This window comes from Cariama cristata, unplaced genomic scaffold, assembly GCF_000690535.1.
Source record: "Cariama cristata isolate BGI_N322 unplaced genomic scaffold, ASM69053v1 scaffold12276, whole genome shotgun sequence".
In the NCBI taxonomy this organism is placed as follows: Eukaryota; Metazoa; Chordata; class Aves; order Cariamiformes; family Cariamidae; genus Cariama; species Cariama cristata.
The window spans coordinates 1-21,972 of NW_009621605.1; the positions used below are offsets into that span (position 1 = coordinate 1).

A 21,972-nucleotide genomic window follows, 5' to 3' on the forward strand; every position below is an offset into this window, starting at 1 on the left:
CAGGGCCCCTGGGGCCTCACTGTGGTTTTCTTCCCACCCCAGGAAGATCCCGCGTTGGTCCGCTGGGCCTATGCTAGGACGCAGAACGTATACCCTACTTTCCGCCCGACACCCAAGACGTCGTTTCTAGGAGCTCTTTTTGGGATAGGCCCTGTCCTCTTCTGGATTGCCGTCTTCAAAGCTGAGAGAGTAAGTCGGTTGGCAACACTGAACGTCAGTGAACACCAGATTGTAAAATATAGGTCTGCCTGGAGACTTCGTTGGTGGGATCCTCTTGCACCTAAGAATGATTAATATCATTAAAGTAATGAGGGAAGGAAGGCTGATACTGAGCCTGCTATCTCAAAGCCTTATAAGTGATTGCCAAGTCCTGTTGTGCTAAGAGCCCTGTATTGTACCCGTGTGTATGGCCAGTTACACTTTCCCTGATAAAGCTCTTTGTAGCACTGACAGTGTAAATTAATCATAAGAGACTATTATTTTCAGTTAATAAATACTGAAAATAATTATTCAGTATTTTCTGAATACTGAAAGCATGTAACTGCACTTTTTAAAATAAATAGGGAGCTTATGGGTGGCAGAGCTAGCAGTGTCTCTGAATTGCTTGACCATTTCTCTAATCTCATGCAGCAGATGGGAGGAGTACTTATGCTGATTGCAGTGCCTGATCTCAGCTGGGTGTTTAAAATTTTGGAAGATTTATCTTGCTTCTATTCTAACTCCTGAAATGTGGGTGTCAGAATCTGAGCAATAGTAGATCATTCTGGAAAAGCTTAGCTATATACATGCATGAGAAAATGCTAGGTGACTGGCAGACAGCGGCTGTTTTTACTAGTGAATTTGTGGCTATTTAAAAGCACTTTTGTTTCGCTCTTTTGCACAAAAGTAGCATTTTTAGATCAAGTCATAAATCAAGAAGCACAAACATCAATTAAAATTAATAGAATATTTGTAGAGAATGTTGTTTGCTAGGATGAATCAAAAATACAGGCTTTAGGAGACATGCTGAGCATGTTGATACAAATGTTTTTGAGACTTGGGCATCTCTGCAGTATTTTGTCGTGCTGGTTTTGTTTTGTATGTGAAGCCACACTTGGGCTTAGCCACCAAGTGTGTCTTAGCATGTCAGTGCTTGAAAATAAACCTGTGTAAGTGAAATCTAGATGTACTTGCCCACATGAATGACTTTTGAAGTCATTAATATTGTCTCCAGGACAATTTATCTTCCTTTATTCCAGTTCCTTTACTGATGTTGGAGATTTTTCTTGGGTTTCTGGTGGTATATAAAGCACAATAGCTATTATACTCTCTTCTATGAGGAGTGTTTGTTGTGTATCTAGGAAAGCAAGAGATAAATTGCTAAGTCTTAAGCAAGTCTTGTGTTTTTATCCAGCAGAAGGAGTCTGGGCAATATATGCATTGTCTGTGTACTGTAACAATACCTGTCAGAAAGGTACATGACTGCAGAGTGAGATAGAAGTGGGCTGAAAGTGAACACAGGCACATTTAGGCAAGTTATTAAGAAGTTTCTCTATAATTAGATCTCTAAGCTGGATTATTCAGTCAGGAGGAGGAGGAGGTAGAAATTAAATGCATAAAATAACTGTGACACAACTATTTTGGTGAGAAATACATCACAGGAATTGGTCTCTACTGGCCTATGAGAGTGGCTAAATGTGTGGAGAGGTCAATCCGAGCGCGTCTTATGTAGCTGGTAGGTGAAAGCCAGATGTCTTGTTCATTTTTACTTTTTTAACCACAACAGCTGTTACCAGAGTTTGTGGTTATAGAATCATTTAGGTTGGAAAAGACCCTTAAGATCATATGTGGTGCTATCTTCCTGTAGTCCATGCTGAAATACTAGAACTGCTTTTTTTTTATCCCAGGCTGATTGAAACTTCTCTAATAGGATAATGATGAATGTTGTGTTTCTTCCACAGGATCATAAAGAGAAGCTTATCAGAGAAGGTAAATACGAGCGACCATTCAGTCTATTTTAAGTTCCTGGAATTGCAGTGCTGTTCATGGGATATAAATAAAGAAAGATGTATTGTGTGCTGACGTTTCTCTCTCATAAGAATAAATCTTAATTGCTCGTTGGTTGTCTTGCATCTTTAACAATTGCGGAAAGTGCAGAAATGCAGGATCTTTATATCTAATGCAGATAGATATAGAGAGGGTGTCCTGAACTCAACTAGTGCATTCCTTTGGTCTACATACAGAGAGTCCTTTTAAACTACGGAAGTTGCTGCTGTCAGAGCAGCACAGGTTGAAGTTTAAAATTAGTAGTAGGGAGGCTGAAATGTTAAGCAAGCCCAAAGCAGTTTCCTAAAGAACTACTGCTTGCCTACTAGATATTTCTTGTTGGCGTCAGTTTGACTATGTAGTTTGCCATAATCGGATTAATAGGCAAGTTCTGTGATACATTTTTAATAGCTTTAGGAGTCTGCCTGACTGCTCTCAATAAGTTCAGTTAATTTTTCTTTTCTCTAATAAAATACAAGCCTAAACAATGTATTTGTTTATTGCAGTAAACTTCTGGATAAAATTACCATACCAGACTTGGAAATAATGAGCTGAACATAGTCATGCTATATGTGACTAGCATTTCCACTAATTCTGTGATTCTGGGCGGGGGGGGTGGGGGGGAGGCGACAACAAGTAAAACCATAAGGATTTTTATTTTTGACACTGATTCCCTTACAGTGTAGGACAATTCCATTTCATCCCTGCAAATGAGCCCTGATTAAAAAAAACAAAACACCAAGCATAATTGAACCTTGTGCCTGCAAAGATGCCTTGTCTGCTTATTCTTATAAGAACACAAGTCTTTTCTGCCTGGGTCAGCTGGTACAGGGGGCTCTGGAATTGTTACTGTCAAAAGCACTGAAATGTGAGTGCAAGGAAAAGATTTTTAATTGAGACTTGAATTTTCACATGGCCTGTAGGTGCCATCATGATCCAAACAACCCTCATTCTTCAGACATTATATGGGAGCGGGGAGCGGTTTCTTCCCAAATGTTGAGGTCAAAGCCAAAAGCTCAGTCAATGCAAAAGTTGGAAACTTACGTCTGCCTGCTGGGAAAGCAGCCTATGTGAAGTCAGTAAAAGCAGCTCTATTGAGTCCGTTTCCTGCATGATTGTGATATAAATATGGGCCATTTGCAGTCCCTCTCCATCAGAGTGAGTTGATGAGCATTTTCACATAATCACAGAACAGTTGAGGTTGGAAGGGAGCTCTGGAAGTCATCTGGTCTGACCCCCTGCTTGTGCAGGGGCACCTAGAAGGGGTTGTCCAGGGCCATGTCCGGATCGCTTTTCAGTGTCTCCAAGGACGGAGGCTCCACAACCTCTCTGGGCAACCTATGTCAGTGCTCAGTCACCCTCACAGTAAAAATGCATTTCCTGATTATTTTTATTTTTTTTTTTTTTTAAAGTGTTTCCTGTTACAGCATTTTCCTTTCCTGTCTGGGTCATGAAACATTCAGGCTGTGGGGAGCTTGGCACTAATGCTGCGTGCTGTACCTGTGCCAGGTGGTAGCCTGCTTTTGCAATCCCATATGTGCTCCCAGCAACCCTCTTGCACCTGTCTCTGTGGCTGCTTCTGCTAGCTTAACTAAAGCAATCCCAGATTATTCTCTCTGCAGATCAGCTTCTCAAAGACTGTCACAAATGATATTACAAGATATGGCTGTGGGTCGGTGCAGAGAGGCATCAATGCATGGAGAAAGTGGTATTTAGGGAAAGGAATAATTGCTTGTCTGAGCATGCTAAATTAACTATCTTCCTGCTGCCACAAACTAATTTGATCTCCCAGGACCCATTTCCTCAGCTAATTGGAACTTGAGTTGCCACACATGTAAATTCTCCCTTGCAGCTGTATTTGTTTCAGGCCAGTTGAGCAAATGGTTCAGAATGGGTTGTAGATGAGCGCAGTGCGCCTAGTCTTTTAGGCCAGCCTCGGGTTGATGCTCGCAGCACATGCCACAGCCCTTTCCTTTGCAGATGAGAGTGTCTGATGCTATGTCCCTGCAGATTTGAAGATGGTGCTTGGGGAAAGGCTGCCCTACTTTTCTCGTTATTTGCAGAACTCTTTGAGCTGTTCTCTTGCAAGGAACTAATGTGCTATGCTACTGGAGGTGGGGTCAGTGGTTTGAGGCCACTGAGTGGTGCTGGGCAGGTAGAGCAAGGAAAGGGGAGTTTCCCTTCAGAAATGCAGGGGTGAAGACAGGAGATGAATGTGCCTTGTGAAATTTTACCCTTGACTGATGTGTAACCACTAGTGTCTGCTTCAGTGATGAGTCCATAGCAAGAGAAACTCAAGCCTGTGGGTCACTGGATGATAATTTAGGTCTCAAACAGAAAACAAGCTTTTCCCCTCTGCCTGTGAAACATTTAGACCTCATCTATCCCTGAATCAGTCTGATTAAATCAGCTTCTCTGGCAAATTGATTCTCCTGAATGCCCTTTTCTGAGCTGGCTATTTTAGAGTAAACATCTCCCTGTAGATTTTATAATGTAATACTTTGCTCGAAGCTGATGCTTTTTTTTTCCCCAAGGATCTGGTGCAGATCCAAAACTGATGATGGATGTAACTGATTGAAGTCAGATGTCGGAGTTCTACATTTCCTTTTCTTTTGGAAAATTGAGGATTGTTTCTCTTGGGAAGTAAGAAACATAGATCCTGATGGCACCAAGCTTAGTAACTGTTTCATGTGGGTAAGTGATAAGTGCAGGCTTGAGGTTTGGGGTGCCTGGGCTGTGCTTCTGCTTTCCACCCTGTTTGGAGCTTGGCTTTCTGCCTCCACCCTGTGGAACTCACCACCTGGGGCTGAGGCTTGCATACTCCAATGAATTTTGAGGTCCTCCACAATGTTGTCTGCACTTGAGCTTTCTTCCAGGTACCTTCCCAGGAGCAAATGCCTGGACTGACCAGACAAGCCCTTTCACATTTGCTGTGCTGCAAATTAGCACGTAACTAGGGAGAGAATTTGTCAAGTGCTGACAAACAATTGGATGTTGAAGGAAGGCCAGAGCATGGGGTTGGAAAGGAAACTTTCCCTCACTTAGCAGTGAAGCGCTTTGGATTCTCCAACCTTTTCTAATTTGCAGTCTACTTTTCTGACAATTAAGTCTTTCCTTAGCAACCCTCCACAGATCAGCAGGTTGAAGTGGCCTGCTCTAATAGGAGGCTTGGGTCTGGTGGAGCCTTCAGCTGTTCGTAAAGCTCTTCCCCTACAGGCAGCATAAAATGCTGTGTTGATCCCTAGCTTCTCCCTGTGAAAGATACACCAGGTTGTATTTTCAGGAGGCCCTGTGAATGGGGGCTGGCTGTCACCTCATGTCCACACAAGGTCCAGCATTCACACCAACTACACATGGTGAGAGCCGCACAAGTACTTCAGCTTCAGCATGTCACCAGGAAAGGTTTAATTAGATACTGGAAAGTTAAGAACAGTGGGGTATTTTTACTGCATTTCCCAAGTTACATAGGGATGATCATTTCTGTGGCTTGATGGCTGCTGGAAATGCCATTCTGTGCTGGAGCACTCTCGCCCCAGTCGACTGTGCCACCACATGTAGGTATACTGGATTTCCTTGCCTTCACTCACTTATTGCAAGCAACAAATACTTCAGTTTACTTGCACTTAGGGTTGAAATGCCTTTTCAGAGGCTCCCAGCACTTGTAGTAGTTTTTATCCAGGCAGTTGGAGGTCTGGAGGCCCCATTTGGTGACGGCAAGACTGAGGGATGATTCGAACATGAAGGCCTGTTTGGAAGAGGAAAGGTAGGTTAGGGCAAGATGGTGAGAGTTTCAACCCAGGCAAGGTGGCTCTGCTGTGCCACAAAGAGGAGTTGTTAGCATGGTCCAGCGCTGCCAAGTGCTACCTCCAGCCTGATCAACCCAGGAGGAGAAAGCTCTTCAGAGCTGGCATTGCAACGCTGGTATTAACCAGGTCTCAGGAGTGGCTTTGCACTCCCTGCATGCCCAGGAAAGCCAGATTGTTCCAAAAGTTCTAGTTTAAGGTCTGTTGATGATCATCATTAGATTTTAGGGGGTGGAGAAAGGAGGACAGTCAGGGGTTTCGCTTCTTTGTTCACAGGCTAAGACAAAAATTAAATTAATCAGCATGAAAATTCCCAGCTTCCTGCTCAGGCAACAATTTATGTGGGCAGATGATCAAAGCTGCCTGGCACTGCATGTCTCCAGGGGAGCTCCTGGGAGTTGAACGGTGCTGATCGGTAAGGCGGGTGAATGCTGCAGCAGTTTGGTCCAAGTACTTTTCCAACTTGCCAGCAAGAAGCTAGGCTGTACTTTGAGAGTGGCACAGGGGCACTATGCCATGCTGTATTCAAAATCTTACTAGCTCCTTTGGCTCCTTACCATGGTCCCTTCTGCAACCCTCTCCGGCTCCAGTTTGGCTTTGCTCGCCTTCTCAAAACAGTCAGCATCCGGCCCGTGAGGAGTCATCATGCTGTGCAAGCTGGCCCCTCCAGGCTGGAAGCCTTCCTCTTTTGCTTCGTAGTGGCCTTTGATGAGCCCCATGAACTCACTCATGCAGTTCCCTGCAGGAGGCATAGAGAAGAGGTTGCAATGCAGTGTAGTTGGAAGGCATGACAGCCGGGCTGTGAGCTCCTTGAAACCCACGATCTAAGCTGGGCCAGGCAGTGGGTGGAATGGAGGTTCTCAAGCAGGGTATCACGTGAAAGGACATCGGGGACCCTACAGGCGATGCTTGTAAAGCTGTACAGGTTTTATTCTGCTCTTAATTATCTGGATTCAGAAACAGCTCCCTAATGAAGGTGCATTGATGTTGGTAGACCTGTGGTTTTCCTACCACCTCGAGCTGTGTAAGTACTACACCTGCGTGGGGACTGCATGGTGTAACCTGATATTTACAGACTTGGGTTAGAGATCTTAAAGCGCTGGAAAGGAAGTTCTGTATAATCATCCCTATGTTACAGGCAGAAAATGCCTGGCCAACAGTCTGGCGAGAGAGCCTGGTCTGCTGTCTCAGATTATAGGCATGAAATCATTTTGTTCGATAATTGTCTACCACCTCCAGTCCAGCCAGGCACTTCAGCACCATCTGCTTTTGATCCGTGCATTATCTACCTATTTCTCAAGAGCCACTGTATGCCCAAAGACAAGGAGCCACATTCTGTCCTTCCCTGAGGGAGAATACTTTAAGTAGACCCTCTGAAACCAATGGAGTAATATACCACTAACGTAGGTAAGGATGGCTATATCTAATCACTCAGTACTTACTGGGTTATGCTCCCTGTAAGGGAAGTACTTTAACAACTGCTGTCCCAAGCTTTCAGCTTTAGTAGACCTGATGTGACTAAACAATATGGCAACTTTCTGCTTAGTGGTCAGTTTTTGCAAAACCAGGACACGTTCTGTAGCTATGTTATATATAGTCCTTTTTAACCACTAGTTCAGTCTTCGTTAAGTACAATCCAGGGCCTGAAATGTTTAACAACAAAACTAATTTAGCTCAAAGCAGAGTTGGCCTATATATGTATGCAAACATTCATTAATTTTCATCCCAAGTTGTCAGTGTCTCAAGTAAGACTGGATTGTTATGGGCTTTTCATTGAACCTCCTCATGTACTGCGCTTGGCATATTCAGACTGCTGTACAGACCCTAAAAGCTGGATTCCTCATGCGTCTGCAACAGGACTCATAATATCACTTAGGAAGAATGGGCAGGTGAGTAGGAAACCAGGCTGGGACTTGAGATGAGCTGAGTCCAGTTTCTTACTCATTCGCAGATTTCCTGTGTGCCCCCCAACAATTTAGGTGTGCGTGCATTCCCTATCAGTAAAATAGCGTTGTCTTCTACAAGCAGGATGTTTTGAAGTTAAAATCCCTTAGTGGCCATTAGATATTAGGTCCCACTGTAATGAGAATCACACAAGTACTTTCCCAGACACAGATGCAATACATGCCCACAGTATAAAAACTGCATCTGACATTTTTCAACCTGTGGTCTAAAGACCCTGGGTGTAATTCACAGCCTGCAAGGATGCAGAAAGGTGACCAAGAGAAATCAGTATTTATGAGCTGCACAGTCCACCATTTGGACCATCATTGCTGTATTCACACTTGGGGCAAAGCTAATGCAAGACGAAAACCATGACTCTGAGTGCACCAAAATTCTCTGAACACAGGCTTTCCACCGTCCCTGAGAAGAGGAGGCAACAGGGGGTTGCTGGCAAACATAATAGGCCTCTTGTAAAATAAAATATTTGAAGAGAATTCAGCAGCACTGAACTTGTGCTATTCCTACCCCAGACTTGCTCTGTCCTGTTACACCTCTCATAATGGTACAGGATTCTCATCATGGCACTAATTTCAGAGGGAATGAATGTGTGCAGTGTCTTGATAATTGACTGTTGCGACGTCTGCCTTACCCACTCAAGCTCTGCCCCTGGATGGCTGAGACAGAGTAGACAACCAACCTGCTCATCATGAATTCAGTGCTCGGGGCTATGGCCGAGGTACTGTGGTCAATTGAGTAGCTGTGGTAGCTGTCTGTATGGGTACTCTTAAATAACAACATGGACAAGAGAATGAGAGTGATTTCAACTGTCTTTTACCACAGACGAAGCAAGGTTGGACAACTTCGTGTTTGTTACAGCTTACAACGCATCCGTGGAAAGTTAACACAGCTCTGCTGATGAGCAGCAACTTAATCGTGGCTAACTGGCAATGTGTCTCACCTCTTAGGTCTAATAAAAGTGACTTGGCACTATCCCAGCCAGTCAGGAGACACGTTTCCGTGTCACACTCATTATTACAAATGAAAGCAGAATGACAGGACAGGACTTTGCCTGTGGGATTTATTCAGATGGCTGCACAGTTGCCTACTGTGCTTGCAAGTGCCACTAACTCTGCCAGCCCCCAAGATGCTTGGAAATATGTCTAAGTAGTGGGAGGAGGTGGCTATTAAACTGTGGTTAGTAAGTGTGCAGAAAGCCTCTCAGCACTTCAAAGTGACCATAGTGTGACCTTGATAGATTCTGAGATGGGGCCTTTTAGCTGTTGACAGAAGGGGTGCAGGATGGGCAAGCTTTCCCCCTCAGTCTCACAGAGCAAGGTGCCTCATCCCCACCCTGGAAGGGCAATGCCGTATGGGGAACTGGATTTCTAGCATCCATTCAATGCAACATGTGACCATGCTCTGCCAAGACAAAATCAAAAAACTACCAAAAAGAAACCAGCTCTAGTGATGGCAACCAAATCCCCAAAACATCAACCGACTCTTTGCCTGAGAAGGAGCCCAGTTCCTGATCTCTGGCTTCTTAAATGCCAGAGGTATCTCCATCACTGTGCAGGTGGTGAGGAAGGGCTCAGGAGAGGCAATTCACTCCGCTGTAACTCTGATCTCGCCTACGAGTGGCCTTGGGCAGCTCTGCATCTCTCTGTGCTTCTCACCACTTGTGATACCATATTTTCCTTTCTCCTGTTCTTTATCTATGTACTCAAATAAGATAATAAGCAATTCATGGCTGGATGACAAGACAATTTCTGACGCATTTGTGCAATGCCAAGTTCAGTATGCACCCAGTCTCAGCGGGAGCCCCTTGGGTAGAGACACATCCATCTATGCAGACACAACCAGCCCATCACCTCTGAGTTTTCCTGCGATGCTCTAAATAGGAACATCTTTGGTTTTGTTCATTTTCCAGGGAGGACTGACTGACTCCAAGAAGCTGACTCTAACTCTGCCAGGGACAACAAATCAGACTGCCTCTTCCATGCGCGTACTCTCAAATAAATGGAGGCTTGGGTTTTTTTAAGCAGTCAAGCACAACCAAGAAAGAGCAGACATACGGTGGTAGTATGGTGGCCGGAAGGTGTTGTTAGCTACCCCCCATCGTGGCGGGAATATGACAAAATCAGCGATTGCCACTCCAGGACGGGTCGACTTGGCTGTCAGGACAGTGAAGATAGAAGGATCCTGAAAAAAAGCAAAGGAAAAAACATGAAACAGTCTGCTCAGGTCATCCAACTGGTAAACCCGACTGATACAGCCTCTCCCTTGCCTAAACACTTTCACCATCTGCACCTGGTGGTGCGGATGAGATTTGTGACCTTGTGTGACAGCACCCAGCATCTTGATCCCATGCTGAACATGGGGGACAAGAGATAGGACCAGATGGTTCTTCCTCTGAGCAGCTTTGGAACGCCTTCCCTGCCCTGTCCATGATGCTCTCGGAGCCGGCGTTGCAGATGCAGGGGAGGGACAGCCCCGCAAGACAGGGTACTGCAATTCCAGGAGCAGTCTCCAGCAATCCTCTAACCACGAAACCGTACCTCTTCCTTAGCCTGTTACAGAGGACAGGAACATCCTACTGGAGGCATTTAGCCTCACAGCCCTGTTAGTTAGTTTACAAATAGAGTGAACAAATCTCAGAGAAATTGTGGCTTGCTTCAAGGATTTTTGAAGTCTCTAGTCCAGTAAAGTGATTTTCTGGGCTCTGATCCCAAACCCATCCTTCTCCTGGCAGGTTTTTCTGGAATTTAAACAATACTTTCTGTTGGGTTTCCAGTCTCCTTGCACACTCACTTGCAGAAGCAGCGCCAAGGAACAGCATCACTGTGGGCACCTCTCCCACTGGGCTGGTTTCCTTTTTAGAAGAGCTGCTCACATTAGTTTTGGCTTCAGTTATTTTCCGTGAGATCTAGAAATTATTGCAATGAAAGCTGCCCGCTCTTCAAATGAATTTCAGCGATGGGCTCAGAGGAACCAGGGGAAGGAGTCTGCGCAATTGCAAGAGATAAATCAGGGCAAGAATTTGAAGTAAAAATCTTTTTGCCGAGTTGCACGGTGTGTGTTGGCTTCAGTATTCAGCCCTCCTCCAGGGCACAGAAATTCTATGCTGAGCTGCATAAAGCTGTTTAAGAAGCTGAGCAACCTCCAGTTATGTCTTTGTACCACAAAGGACATTGTCTTTCTCTACGATTGCTTGGTTTGTGCCCAGGGAAAGCAGCGCAAGAGATTTCACACTGTTTCTTAGAGCACAATGTATTTTTTAACAGGCACTGAGTCCCTGGAGCTTAGGATGAGTTTGGATGGTATGGTATCCACGCAGCATTGCTTTGCCTTGCCCAGTTCTAGAACTTACCGCGTGGTCAAAAGCAACCGAATTAATGACCATGAATTTTTCCAGATGGTATTTGTATGGCGTGTAGTTGCCGTGCCAGGCTACAACATTGAAGGGGGAGAAATCCTAGCAAAGCAAAGAGACAGAGGGTTACCATACACAGTCTTCCAACTTGCTGCACATACGCAGGGCACTGCTCGCTCTCAAATTAAAAATGGGTTTAGTGCTGGTGAGAGGTACACCAGCAGCCTGGAGCACGAAGCCCTTTAGGCACAGCCTGACATTGCAAGGACATGGTATTCCTCAGCATTGCCACGTTGTGAGCCTCAGCCCTCCCTCCAGGGTTTGGTCTCTGAGGGTTTTCAAGTGCCCAGGCAGTGCCTGAGCAAGGCCAGCTGCGACACTGGCTCTCTGGTAAGAAAACCCTGGCTTTTCACAGCAGCCCCAGCTCCTCTTTTTCTACTCCATCACTATAAAGATATGGAAGCACTGAGGCAAAGACCATCGTTGAGTCTTTGGGCAACCAAGTCTTCATAAACACTTTTTTCCAGACTGAGGAGCCTCAGCTGGGAAGATGAATGAGCCAACAATGCAAGGGCTCAGTCCTGCTCCACTTAACCCAGCAGGAGCTCCTGAGACTACATGCATACTGTTGAGTTGCATATCCCACGCCATGCACTGGCAGTTGCCGTGCTTCAGTGTTACCTGTGCTCCCGGGGCATACTCACCTGCTGGGCTGCAAACAGCTTGCCCTGGTACTTGCTGATCACCGTGTAGCCCCCCGGCACTTGGCGGTCCTCGTACCACGCAACGGGCACCAAGAAGTCACGCGGGTTAGCCAGACCGTTGGCTCCTGTGGAAGAAAGAGAGATGCCAGAACTCTTTGGGCAAACTGCAAGCAAAGTGAGAGGCTGGTGCGATTTCCTGGCTTCATGGGTACCCTTCTGCATTTTGAATGACCTTACTGCTTCTTGGCCCACCATGAAAGCTGAAATAGTCATGTACTTCTTGTGCTTCTACGAGCAGGTAATTGTAACACATCCTAGCAATTAGGTCCATGCTCCCCTTCTATGACTAAGACAGGTCTCTCCCAGTTCCCTTCTGAACAAGATTAGTACGTCACCCTCAACTACAGGCACGTAACAACTAGGAATGAAGCAAAAAATGAAGGGTGAATTGCTCCCTGTTCCTGTACATCCTGCTGGTTGGACACTTAGCCATGCTGAAGTTACAAGGCATGTCATGAGGGGGCCAAATACATCTCTGAATGCTTGCAAAAAGAGTAATAAAATAAAGGCTAGTGATACCTACAGACTCTGGGCATAGTGAGGAGTTGGTTAGCGTGAGGAGTGCGTTTTCAAAGTGTAAAGCACCATATGGGTGCTGAAGCGTTCTTCTTCTCATTAGTATTATTGTTAAAAAGTGGTTTTGAATTTCTTGGATAAAAATGCAGACATTACTACCTGCTGCTAAGGTGTAACAGTCAGCGCTTTTCTCCAGCTGTCATTTTTTTCAAGTGAAAAGTGAAGTTAGAATAAAGTGAGACTGAAATACAAAGGATCTTGGTCTCTGAGGGGAAGGCGGGTAGGTGGTGAGAAGAGGAGCTCTTATAATTACCGCCTCCTGAAAAGGTTTACAGGCAAGTGCACTCCAGAAAGTAAATGTTGTAATAGATTCCTGCCTTCTGGAAAACGAAAAAACCCACCTCAATCCAACAGTGTCTGAAAAACTAGCTAATGGCAAAACTCGTTACAAACAGGCTGGGGCAACAATATCCATAATCAAGTAGAGCAGGCACAGGGCACAAGAAGTGGGTGCAGGCAGGTAACCTCGGCTAACTGAAAGGAAAGCTGCCGAAAAATCACTGTAGGCTCGATGTGGAAAGAGACGTGCAGCGCACATCACACGGGAGAGGTGCTCAAGTGGGGTCCCATTACGTGGCCGGAGATTGGGCTGGTTCCCCACCGCAGGAACGACCAGCTCCAGTTTCACTATGGCTATGAGATGTTTGCAAAGGCCTGCTGAATGCAGATGGGCCAGGCCAAGCTTGTTACTGATTGATAATACCAGTCAGTTTGCTTCAAGCATGGCCAGTCTTTTGGATCTCACTGAGAGCTATAAAACAAGCCTAGTCTGTGGGGGATGGGGGAAAGCATCCTAAAATGAAAAACAACCAACATCAAAACACTGGTTTGAAAGTGGAGAACTATTGGTACCGGTTTTGTAGTTATTTACAAGGGAAGTTTCACTTTCCTTCCCTGAGACAATCTTAGCAGCAGTAACCAGGAGGTTATTTTTCTCAGCAAGAAAAGTTTGGAGGTAAGCACCCCAGGGATAAGGAAAGTGAAATACCTGGAGCTGAGCACCTCCAGAAAGCCGGCTGGGAAATCACAGCAAGGATGGCGAGGCTCCAGATGCCATGCACCCTCGCAATATCTCTGTCACAGCAGCAAGAGGCTGTGCCTTTGTGATCTGTGGCATTGCACAGACCAGGAGGCAGCTGGCAGAGAGGATCTGTGATTTATGAGAGCTAGACCTGGGCTCAGGGAAAGCAGATCCACCCTGGCAGCACAAGATGGAGGTGTGAATGTAGTGTTGATCCTAGTCCTGTGCAGCTCATCTTATTGATTTCTAATTTTCCAAGGGGAACAACTTCTGACCCTACGGTGCTCCAGGCTCTGGAGCTCTGAGGTGCCTCTGTTAACAGAAATGGGGGGAAAAAACACTTGCTTAAATCTAAAATGGGGCTTCAAGAATGTTGTCTCCGAAATTTGCCTGTCCTTTTACCAGGTAAATTCTCTCCTATGACTCCAATTTATGCCGTATCTGTAAGTAAGAGGCATCAGTGATGATGGCTTTTTGAGTTTCTTTTGGTAGGAATAGGTAGAGCCAACAGACAGGGATTCCCAAACCAGAAGGGAGGAGAGAAAGCGGAAAAGGGGATGGGAGAGAAATGGTCCCTTCAGTCCGAGGGGAAAATTGGGATGACTGAGCTGTTGCTTTTGGGGGTGGGGGGGGCGACGCTTGCTCTGCTGGGGAGTAACAGTGCTGGAATGGAAAGTGTCTTTGGGAAGGAGGATGTACAGGTGAAGATGTATTATGTAGGAGATAAAAGGATGGATTGGGGCTTGTAATTCCTGGCTGTATGAAATTCACTGTAGGTCTGATGGGAGATTGTTACCGATGGGTCCCAGGTCAGGCAGCTCAAAGTGTGCCCCGTAAACCTCCAGGATGTAGCCTCTGGTCTCTCCAAACACCTCCACATTGAAACGCATTCCTTGCTGCAAAATAAAGGAAGATACTTGGATCCACCCAGGACTTGCCTGACAAACCACCAACAGCTGAATGCAAGAGCTGGCTTGCTCCAAGGCCAGGCTCTCAGCCACAGGCAAGGCGCAGTCAGCCCTTACCTGGATGACACAGATTTCACTGGGCTCCACGAGCATCTTCCCAAACTCGGTTGTGATGAGCAGTTTGCCTTGCTGGGGCACTGTGGAAAAAAAATGCAGGCAGAAGAGCTGAAGTAACGTGGTGATTGCCACCTTCTCTGTCCCCCCAGAGCACCCAGCCACCAAGGTAGAGCAATGGGCCCTTTCTGACCCTGCTTCACAGCAGGACCGGACTCCCTCTCCCATGCAGAGCCTTGCAGCAGAGATGCCCGCACTGGAGGGAGAGCTTCCAGACCAGCCCCATGGCCCCCTCGTCACAGCAGCTACCTGCGTGAGGTTAGGCCATCCATCACCTCTTGGTCTCTTGATGTAGGATTTATGCCACAGTCTAAACAAAGGAGACTTGATATATTTGGGGCCATACTTGTCTGTCTTATGATCTTCATGTAAAACGGTGCACATACCCATCCTTGTCATGACTGTGGCAGTGTGAGATGTCTGGGAATAACTAATCCTCCCTGCTTCCTGAGGGTAGAAGCAATGCTTTACTAGCATCCACATTATTTTCTGTGACTGCCCTGGTGCAGGAGAGCTCACATTTTGACTTGAAAAACTAGCAGATTTACAAAACCTGCCCTGGCACTTTTACTTCACGGTAGTGAGGGACGAGAGTGAGAACAATTTAATAGCTATTTGATGGGAGAAATGTTTCTGTTGGTGACCTGAAGGCATTTCTGTCCCTCGGTCAAGAAAGATACAAGCAAATATCAGACTTCAGCTACTGCTCAGAATATCTTTCAGCATGTACGCATTTTATGTGCCAACCTCCACTCTCATCATGACAGTCTGGTTGCCTGAGGCTGGTGGAGCGCGGGAGCTAAGCTGCCGTGCCAAATACTCTTGGACTGAAACAACGAAGGCATCTAGCTGTAAGCTGTTCAGAAATCCTGAGGTTTATGTTTTCTAGAAAACCTCTGCCTGTGGTGTGGTTAATACCAGTCTGGGGAGGACTGGGAAATGGCCCCTGAGCACCACGTCAAGGAAGGTGGGTCACTGCTCAAAACCAAAGTTGAGGTCTAGCACAGAGGTGCACTCTCTGAGCTGCACAGGAGTGGTGCAACACGGCCAACAGCCCAGCTGGTGCTAGACCACCAATTCTGGATGGCATAAAGGTGAAGCCAACCCTCTCCTCCAAATCTTGGCTGCAGGGCCCAAGGCTCTGGAAGAACAAAGAGGCAGGTGGCAACCCAGGTAGAGCCTCATGGGAGAAAGGAAAGGCCAAAGCATCAACTCACCAATCAGGAAGTCGCCATCCGAATTATAAAGGCATCTAAAGAAAAAGGAGAACTGGAAGGTCAAGGTACTGTAAGTCCCAGGCACTTACACACACCACAACCACAGCTGGGGAAATTTGGGCTGGGAGATGGATGTGGCAGAGGTCTCCCCTTCGGCACCAGAAATGTTATTTGCAGGTCAGTGAATGCAATATAGTGGCCAGTGCAGAGGAGGCGGGGAGGCTTAATGTGCCCGGCCTGGAAGCAGGATGTCTTCCAACCTCTGCCAGGTCCCTGCCTTTGCGGCCATGGGTCCATCAGGCATTATAAACTGGGGAGCAAGGCTGACTTCCCCCATGAGCTGCTTGCAGGGTGTAGCAATGCCCATCAGAGGCTGCGTGTGTCTTGACCTCTGAGGAGCAGCTCCAGTGCCTGGGATGAGACCACCTAGATCCAACACATCCCCTCTTGCTGCATTCATGGTTTAGTGTGTTTAGTGGGCATGGTGGCATCAGGTATACGGTTGGACTTGATGATCTTTGAGGTCTCTTCTAACCATAATGATTCTATGATTCTATGATCCCCATGTTCAGCTCCCTCCTTCCCCTGGTGGCTCCCCACCCACTCCTCCAGTGCTTGGCCATGGAGCACAACCTGCTTCACAAACTCCTGCCATGGACACCGTGAACACCTTCACCCATGCGCACAGGAACACAGGGACACAGAGCCAGCGATGCTGGGAGCAGCTGGACCCAAGCACAGGGGTGACAGACGTACACGTGCAGGCAGCCAGCCTGGGGCAGCCCCAGCCTCCGGCATAGCAGTCACTGACCTGTTGAGCATGGAGGTGTTGCAGACGAAAATATGGACGGCAATGCCATTGCGTCCTCTGGGCTCACCAGACCCGCACAGGGTGTGCATTCCCTACGGGCGAAGCCAAAGAATCGGGAGTGAGCAGCAGGCAGCGGGGCAGGAGCCAGCCCCCTTTCCTCCCCTCATCCCACCCCCTTGCTGGGGCTCACCCCCTCTCCCCACTTCCCATGCCACTACCAGCCTTTCCATGTATGGCCTTTTGCCAAACGTGTTGGCTTTTCTTTACTATATTAAGAGTTTCTTAAAATCCACATAAACTAGTGCTTTCCAGCCCAGGGACTGGGGAGAGCTGGCAGCTGGGGCTTTTTTATTGAAGAGTTCCTTGAAAGGCAATGAAGAAAATCCAGTTCACCGTCAGTTGGTTGAAATCTGGGATCCTCTCCCCTCCCATGGGTGCTCTCAAGCCCAGCAGTGTCAGAACTGCTGCCGTTAGCCTAATGCTGAGCATCCCGTGTGCCCCGCTACCCCCCGAGGGGGAGTAGAGATGGAGGATGCCTGGATGCCCTGGCCCCCCCGACTTACGCTCACAAAGTCCAGCTTATTCTGAGGGGCTTTTGGGATCTCGAAAGGTTTCCATCGCAGCTAGATTGCAGCAAACAAAAAGCAAGAAAGCGATGCTAGTGGTTATAACACAAACTATGGCAATTCAAGGGAAAGCAGACCCCCATCCCCACCCTGCTTCCCTGCCCTCTGCTAGCTGAGGTAGCTTTCTCTTTCTGCTTTGCCTTGCTTAATTTGGTTTACAGGTTTCTTTTGATTTATGGAGCTTTTTTTCCTTTTTAATCATAATTTTGTAACATAATTGGTGGACCTCTGTTGTGCCAAGGTTAAAAAAAAATCCTATTTAAAAACTGTCTCTTCCTCTATTACTAACAACACTGTTGAGAGCGAAGAAACTCAGATGAGCTGGCTTTCCACAGCCAAATTGTCACAGTCCTGTGCTCCGCTCCGCGCTGGATGATTCACTCCTTCCATGACCCAAGTCTAACACTCCTATTTGCTCCACCTCATTTTCCCCATATCCAAAGCAGAAATATCTCTACCTGCGTGAGTGGGAGCTGTGAGTAGCACTAATTACTTCTCGCAAAGCCTGTCAAGATCCTCAGGCAGAAGGTGCCAGAGGAGTCCGAAGTATTTATTACTGCTAATATCATATTAAGGGTCTTTGCAGCTCTTGGGAATGAAGTGCTGCGGCTGAGAGCCCCTCACTGTGGAGGGGTTCAGTGCAGACCAATGCAAACACCCAAAATTAGGAGGATGTTGACATGGCCAGCTGCCAGATACAGCCCCTGGATCAATATGCTTAAGCCCAGATGAAAGTGCCTGTGACTCTGGGCATCCACAGGAACATTTTCTTGCTTTTAGCTACCCAACCTGGTGGTTCTTAACATATTTTTAGGCTGGTGCCCTGAGAAAACAAAGTTTATGGGACTCTGTGTCTCTGCCTGTTGCTCCCAAAATTTTGAACTACGTGAAATTTCAGCTAATTTTGGAAAGGACACAAAGATATTAAATTCCTGCAAGCCTCATGGAAGTTTTCCAAACCCAAATCAAAATGTGGGTGCCTAGGTGATTTGTTGGGCTCTCCTGGAGAGCCGGCTTCAGGAGGAAACAGGCATCTACGACCAGCAAGTGCATCTGCCAGTAAAGCTGGGCGAAGCAGGGGCTCATCGCTAATTCATCAGCTGCACCCCAGGCCTGGCCCCACAGCTTGGCCCTCTCCACTCTGCTCTCTGAAGCCATCTGCTTTCAGCAGGTGTCCCACCACCACAGCCTCGCAGTAGCCCTGGGTCACTGGGGTTGGATCCATCCCTCATCCCTTCCTCCCCCTGTCCCGTTAGCTGCCAAGCAGAGGCACGTTTTCCTCCCCAGGAGACCTGGGCAGCTCCGTGCTGGTGCCTGCTCAGGGTGACACTGCTGGGATGCCGGGTGGAGGGGAAAAGGCTGCTGGAGAAGCTGCATGTTCTGGATGGAGACACCAAACGCACCTGCCAGCAGATCAGATGTGACTCTTGCGAGGTATCGACACCTCACAGATGAACCAGTAAGATAATGTTGAACTTCAGGTTTTGCTTTTGGACTTCTTTAAAGCATGTTTTCCTATGGTTTCCAAGACAGCCCTCCAAGCGTGAACCAGAGCCAACACAAAGCATGGTCAGAAGGTGCTCAAGAGCCTGCTGCCACCCCCAGCAGTGGGACCTTCCCCAGCTCCCCTTCATTTCCTGGCAGCTGCGAAGGGCAGCGATGGCATCTCAATGTGAACTGTTCTGCTAATGATTGTTTTAAGCTTTCAGGGTTGGGAATTGGGAGCCATTTGACAGAAATCATTGAGAAATACTGACAGAAAGGACATGTAGAGGTACAAAGAGAGAAGACCCAGAAAATGGGGGCGGGGAGAGAGAGGGAGCGAGAACGGGTAAAAGAAAAGAAATAAATGTCAGTTATAAAGACAGTCTAAAGGGAAGCAAATTTTCTCACTAAGGAATATGGAAGATGAGAGTAAGTCTACAGATGAAGTAATAAGTATAGTGCAGTTCCTGCATACCAGCTTCATTTTCACTTTGGACCCTGTGGATCCCTCCACAGTTGCCATTCCTGTGGGACAAGGAGAGCAGGAAATCAGTTTGTCATCCAGCCCATCCATTGCAACTGAATGCAGTCCTCCGAAACACTTGCAAACTGCAAAGCCCCTGCCCGGCTCTGCGCGCTGTTCGTCCAGCATGTCTCTGCTGTATTTGGGTTTCACCGATGCAAGGAGAGAAGAATGAGCGTCCTGAGCCAGAAGTCGAAGACAGCCAGTGGCAGCCAGCGCCAGGCGCTTAAAATGGGGAAGCTTTTAGTGCTGTTTCCCTGCTGTATGATCCATGAACCTCCTGAGATACAGCACCTCTGTGCCTACTATTACTTTATAGTTTTCATCTCCCCAAGGTTTGTCCAATCAGTTTTTGAATCCACCTGCATCCTCTGGCAAGAAGTTCCACAGTTTATGCATTTTTTTTTTTTAACATGACATTTGTTATTGGTATTCATTTTCTTCCTGCCTTTCAATCATAGCTTCCCTTGGTCATCTCTGTTCTGGGCTGGAGAGCTTTCTTCTCTTTCAGCATTTCTTGCACAGATGCCACGTCATATTTTTTCATCACCTTTGTCTCCTTCTCTGTTTTGTCCCCTGTGCCTTTTATAATTCTGCCATTGTCTTTGGGCAATGTTAAAGGATATTTTTTCCCACTAACTTCAATGGGCTTTGCATAAGGTCCCTCCATATGGCCATCCTTTTAGATGGATGACAATCAGGAAAGCTCCTTAAGTAAGCTGGGCGAAACATAAAGCACCGCAGGGAAGAGTCGATCTTGTCCAACAAACTGAGCCTGGTCTCTGGCTGTGCTTCAGAGAGGATGAGAAGGAAAGCAGGAAGATGGCTTCCACTTACCGCTAGGAAATAACCCCTCTGGGTTTGGCAATCACTGCTGAAAGCAGTGAGAGAGAGACTGGGCAGGAGCTTTGTTGCTGTTCCCTTGGGTAAAAGATGTACTACATGTAAATAGCTTGAGGTGCTTGAGAGCCGGGCATCTTGGGATTACCATAATCATAAAGCACCATAATGGTAGATGCAAGCTGTGAAAGGACATCAGGGATGGATGAGGTGGTAATAGAAGTCATTGGAGTTTCATCTGGGAAGGAGAGCCAGAGGCACGTAAATACGAGCCTGTCATCACTTCTTGGTCAGTGGCTGGAAAACATATTCCAGCAGAACTGGGAAAGTAGTTAGACCAATGATGAGGCTGCTGGGAGGGTGGAAATTGGCTAATGATGATACATCAAAGCACAAAACCCGAGAGGAGTAAAAGATGATGACCATGAGATGATGTTGAGAGAATGGCTGGAGGAGAGAGTCAGATTAGCAAAGCCAAATGTTCTGGGGCTGGCAGAGAAGAAATCATGATTAAAGATGATGGCAAAGCCCTAACAGAAAAAGACAAATGCCATGTCTCTGCGTGACTCTCCAGAATGAAGCTTGATTTCCCACGAGGGCTGCAGAGAAAGAGGCTGGCAGTCAGCAGCCGCTCTGAAAGCGCAGGGAAGGAGGGGATGGGTGGCAGAGACGTGGTGCTGCTCTGCCTGCTAGGCTGGGGCATGATGAGCCTTTGATGGGGGGCACTGAAAAGGAGAGAGCAGCCTGAGCGGCGACCAACAGGAGGCCCCAAGGGAGATGCCAGATAGCACAGATTAAACCCTGTGACACTGCGGCCGTGCTGGGAAGCAGCACAAGCATCCATCGAGGCGGCAAGCAACAAGCATCTCATCGAGGGTTGTCCTTCCTTGGATGACCCGCAGGTGGGGAACAACAGGAGGCCTCAGGACCCAGCTCCTGTGTTGGCCAGACCCTCGGCTACCCACAGCTCTCCTCAGACCTCTTGCAGCTCAGCGCCTTTGCACCCCTGGTTAGCTTAATATATTTGACTTAAATACTTGACTGTCCTCCTGGCAGGACCAGGGCTGTTTCTATCACAGTTACCTGGTTGGGGTCAGGCTCCACTTCATCCCAGTTGTGTGTCAAGTGGCCCTCCTCGAGAGGTTTGAAGGGTTTGTGGCAGACTGAAGGTAGGATCCGATACAGCCAGCTATAAAGAAGGAAAAGGCCTGGATTAGCCTGGGGAAGAGGTTAAACCCTCTGGGTGGCTGCCGGCTGATTAAGCTCCTAAAGGCATGAATAACATTTACATTGGTGGCAACTGGACCAAAAGGTGTATTAAATATCAAACACCAGCTCACAGCCAGAGACTTCCAGAGAGATGGCGTTTTATTATAGGCTCTAAATACAAATATATGCTGTTATATGTAGGTAAAAGTCTGTATGTGTGGTTACATATAATTACATATGTTTACATTCACACATACATATATATATGTATATAAAAAATAAAGATACAGCTTTATCTGTGGCCAAAATACAGCAGTCTCTGAGGTGGAAAAAAGCCTATTTATTTAAACGCAGTTACAAAGCAGCTTAGAGAAGACAGGAACGAGCACAACATCTAACTGAAAGTGCAGAGGAGCTTTCAGGAAACAGAAGGACACAGCCAGTATCTAAATTCGGATGGGTTACTGAAAGTGGCACCCTATGCCTGGCTGGCCATGTCCATAGGACCACCAGCGAGCCCATGCAGCAAAGACCAGAGTTGTATGTGGGATGATGATTCCTACTGGTGTAGGAGGTCCTCCATGCCTCCGTCACCGCCTGCCACCGTCACTCTCCTTCCTTGCTGCCTGCTGTATCCGTGGCTGCGGCCGTGGGGGGCCCCACCCCCCCCCACGAC

General features: G+C 47.2%; 2 protein-coding genes across 2 annotated transcripts in view; one reads left to right on the forward strand and one right to left on the reverse strand.

Annotated features, from left to right (window-relative positions):
- Positions 1 to 42: 42 nt before the first annotated feature.
- Positions 43 to 2,000, forward strand: NDUFB4 (NADH dehydrogenase (ubiquinone) 1 beta subcomplex, 4, 15kDa; the record flags this gene model as incomplete). The annotated part of the gene is made up of 2 exons (XM_009702038.1): positions 43 to 189; positions 1,941 to 2,000. Coding segments are annotated over 2 exons (207 nt in total), but the record flags the coding sequence as incomplete, so codon positions are not given.
- A 3,404-nt stretch (positions 2,001 to 5,404) lies between these two features.
- The window catches only part of HGD (homogentisate 1,2-dioxygenase), a 26,433-nt gene continuing 9,865 nt past the window's right edge, over positions 5,405 to 21,972 (reverse strand). The window contains exons 4-14 of the mRNA XM_009702037.1: positions 21,171 to 21,276; positions 17,177 to 17,236; positions 16,614 to 16,705; positions 15,803 to 15,837; positions 14,529 to 14,608; positions 14,300 to 14,399; positions 11,847 to 11,971; positions 11,140 to 11,244; positions 9,845 to 9,971; positions 6,386 to 6,567; positions 5,405 to 5,770 (exon numbers count right to left, since the gene is read on the reverse strand). Coding sequence (XP_009700339.1) covers positions 5,639 to 5,770; positions 6,386 to 6,567; positions 9,845 to 9,971; positions 11,140 to 11,244; positions 11,847 to 11,971; positions 14,300 to 14,399; positions 14,529 to 14,608; positions 15,803 to 15,837; positions 16,614 to 16,705; positions 17,177 to 17,236; positions 21,171 to 21,276 — 1,144 coding nt within the window. The 3' untranslated portion in view covers positions 5,405 to 5,638. The remainder of the gene's footprint in view (positions 5,771 to 6,385; positions 6,568 to 9,844; positions 9,972 to 11,139; positions 11,245 to 11,846; positions 11,972 to 14,299; positions 14,400 to 14,528; positions 14,609 to 15,802; positions 15,838 to 16,613; positions 16,706 to 17,176; positions 17,237 to 21,170; positions 21,277 to 21,972) is intronic.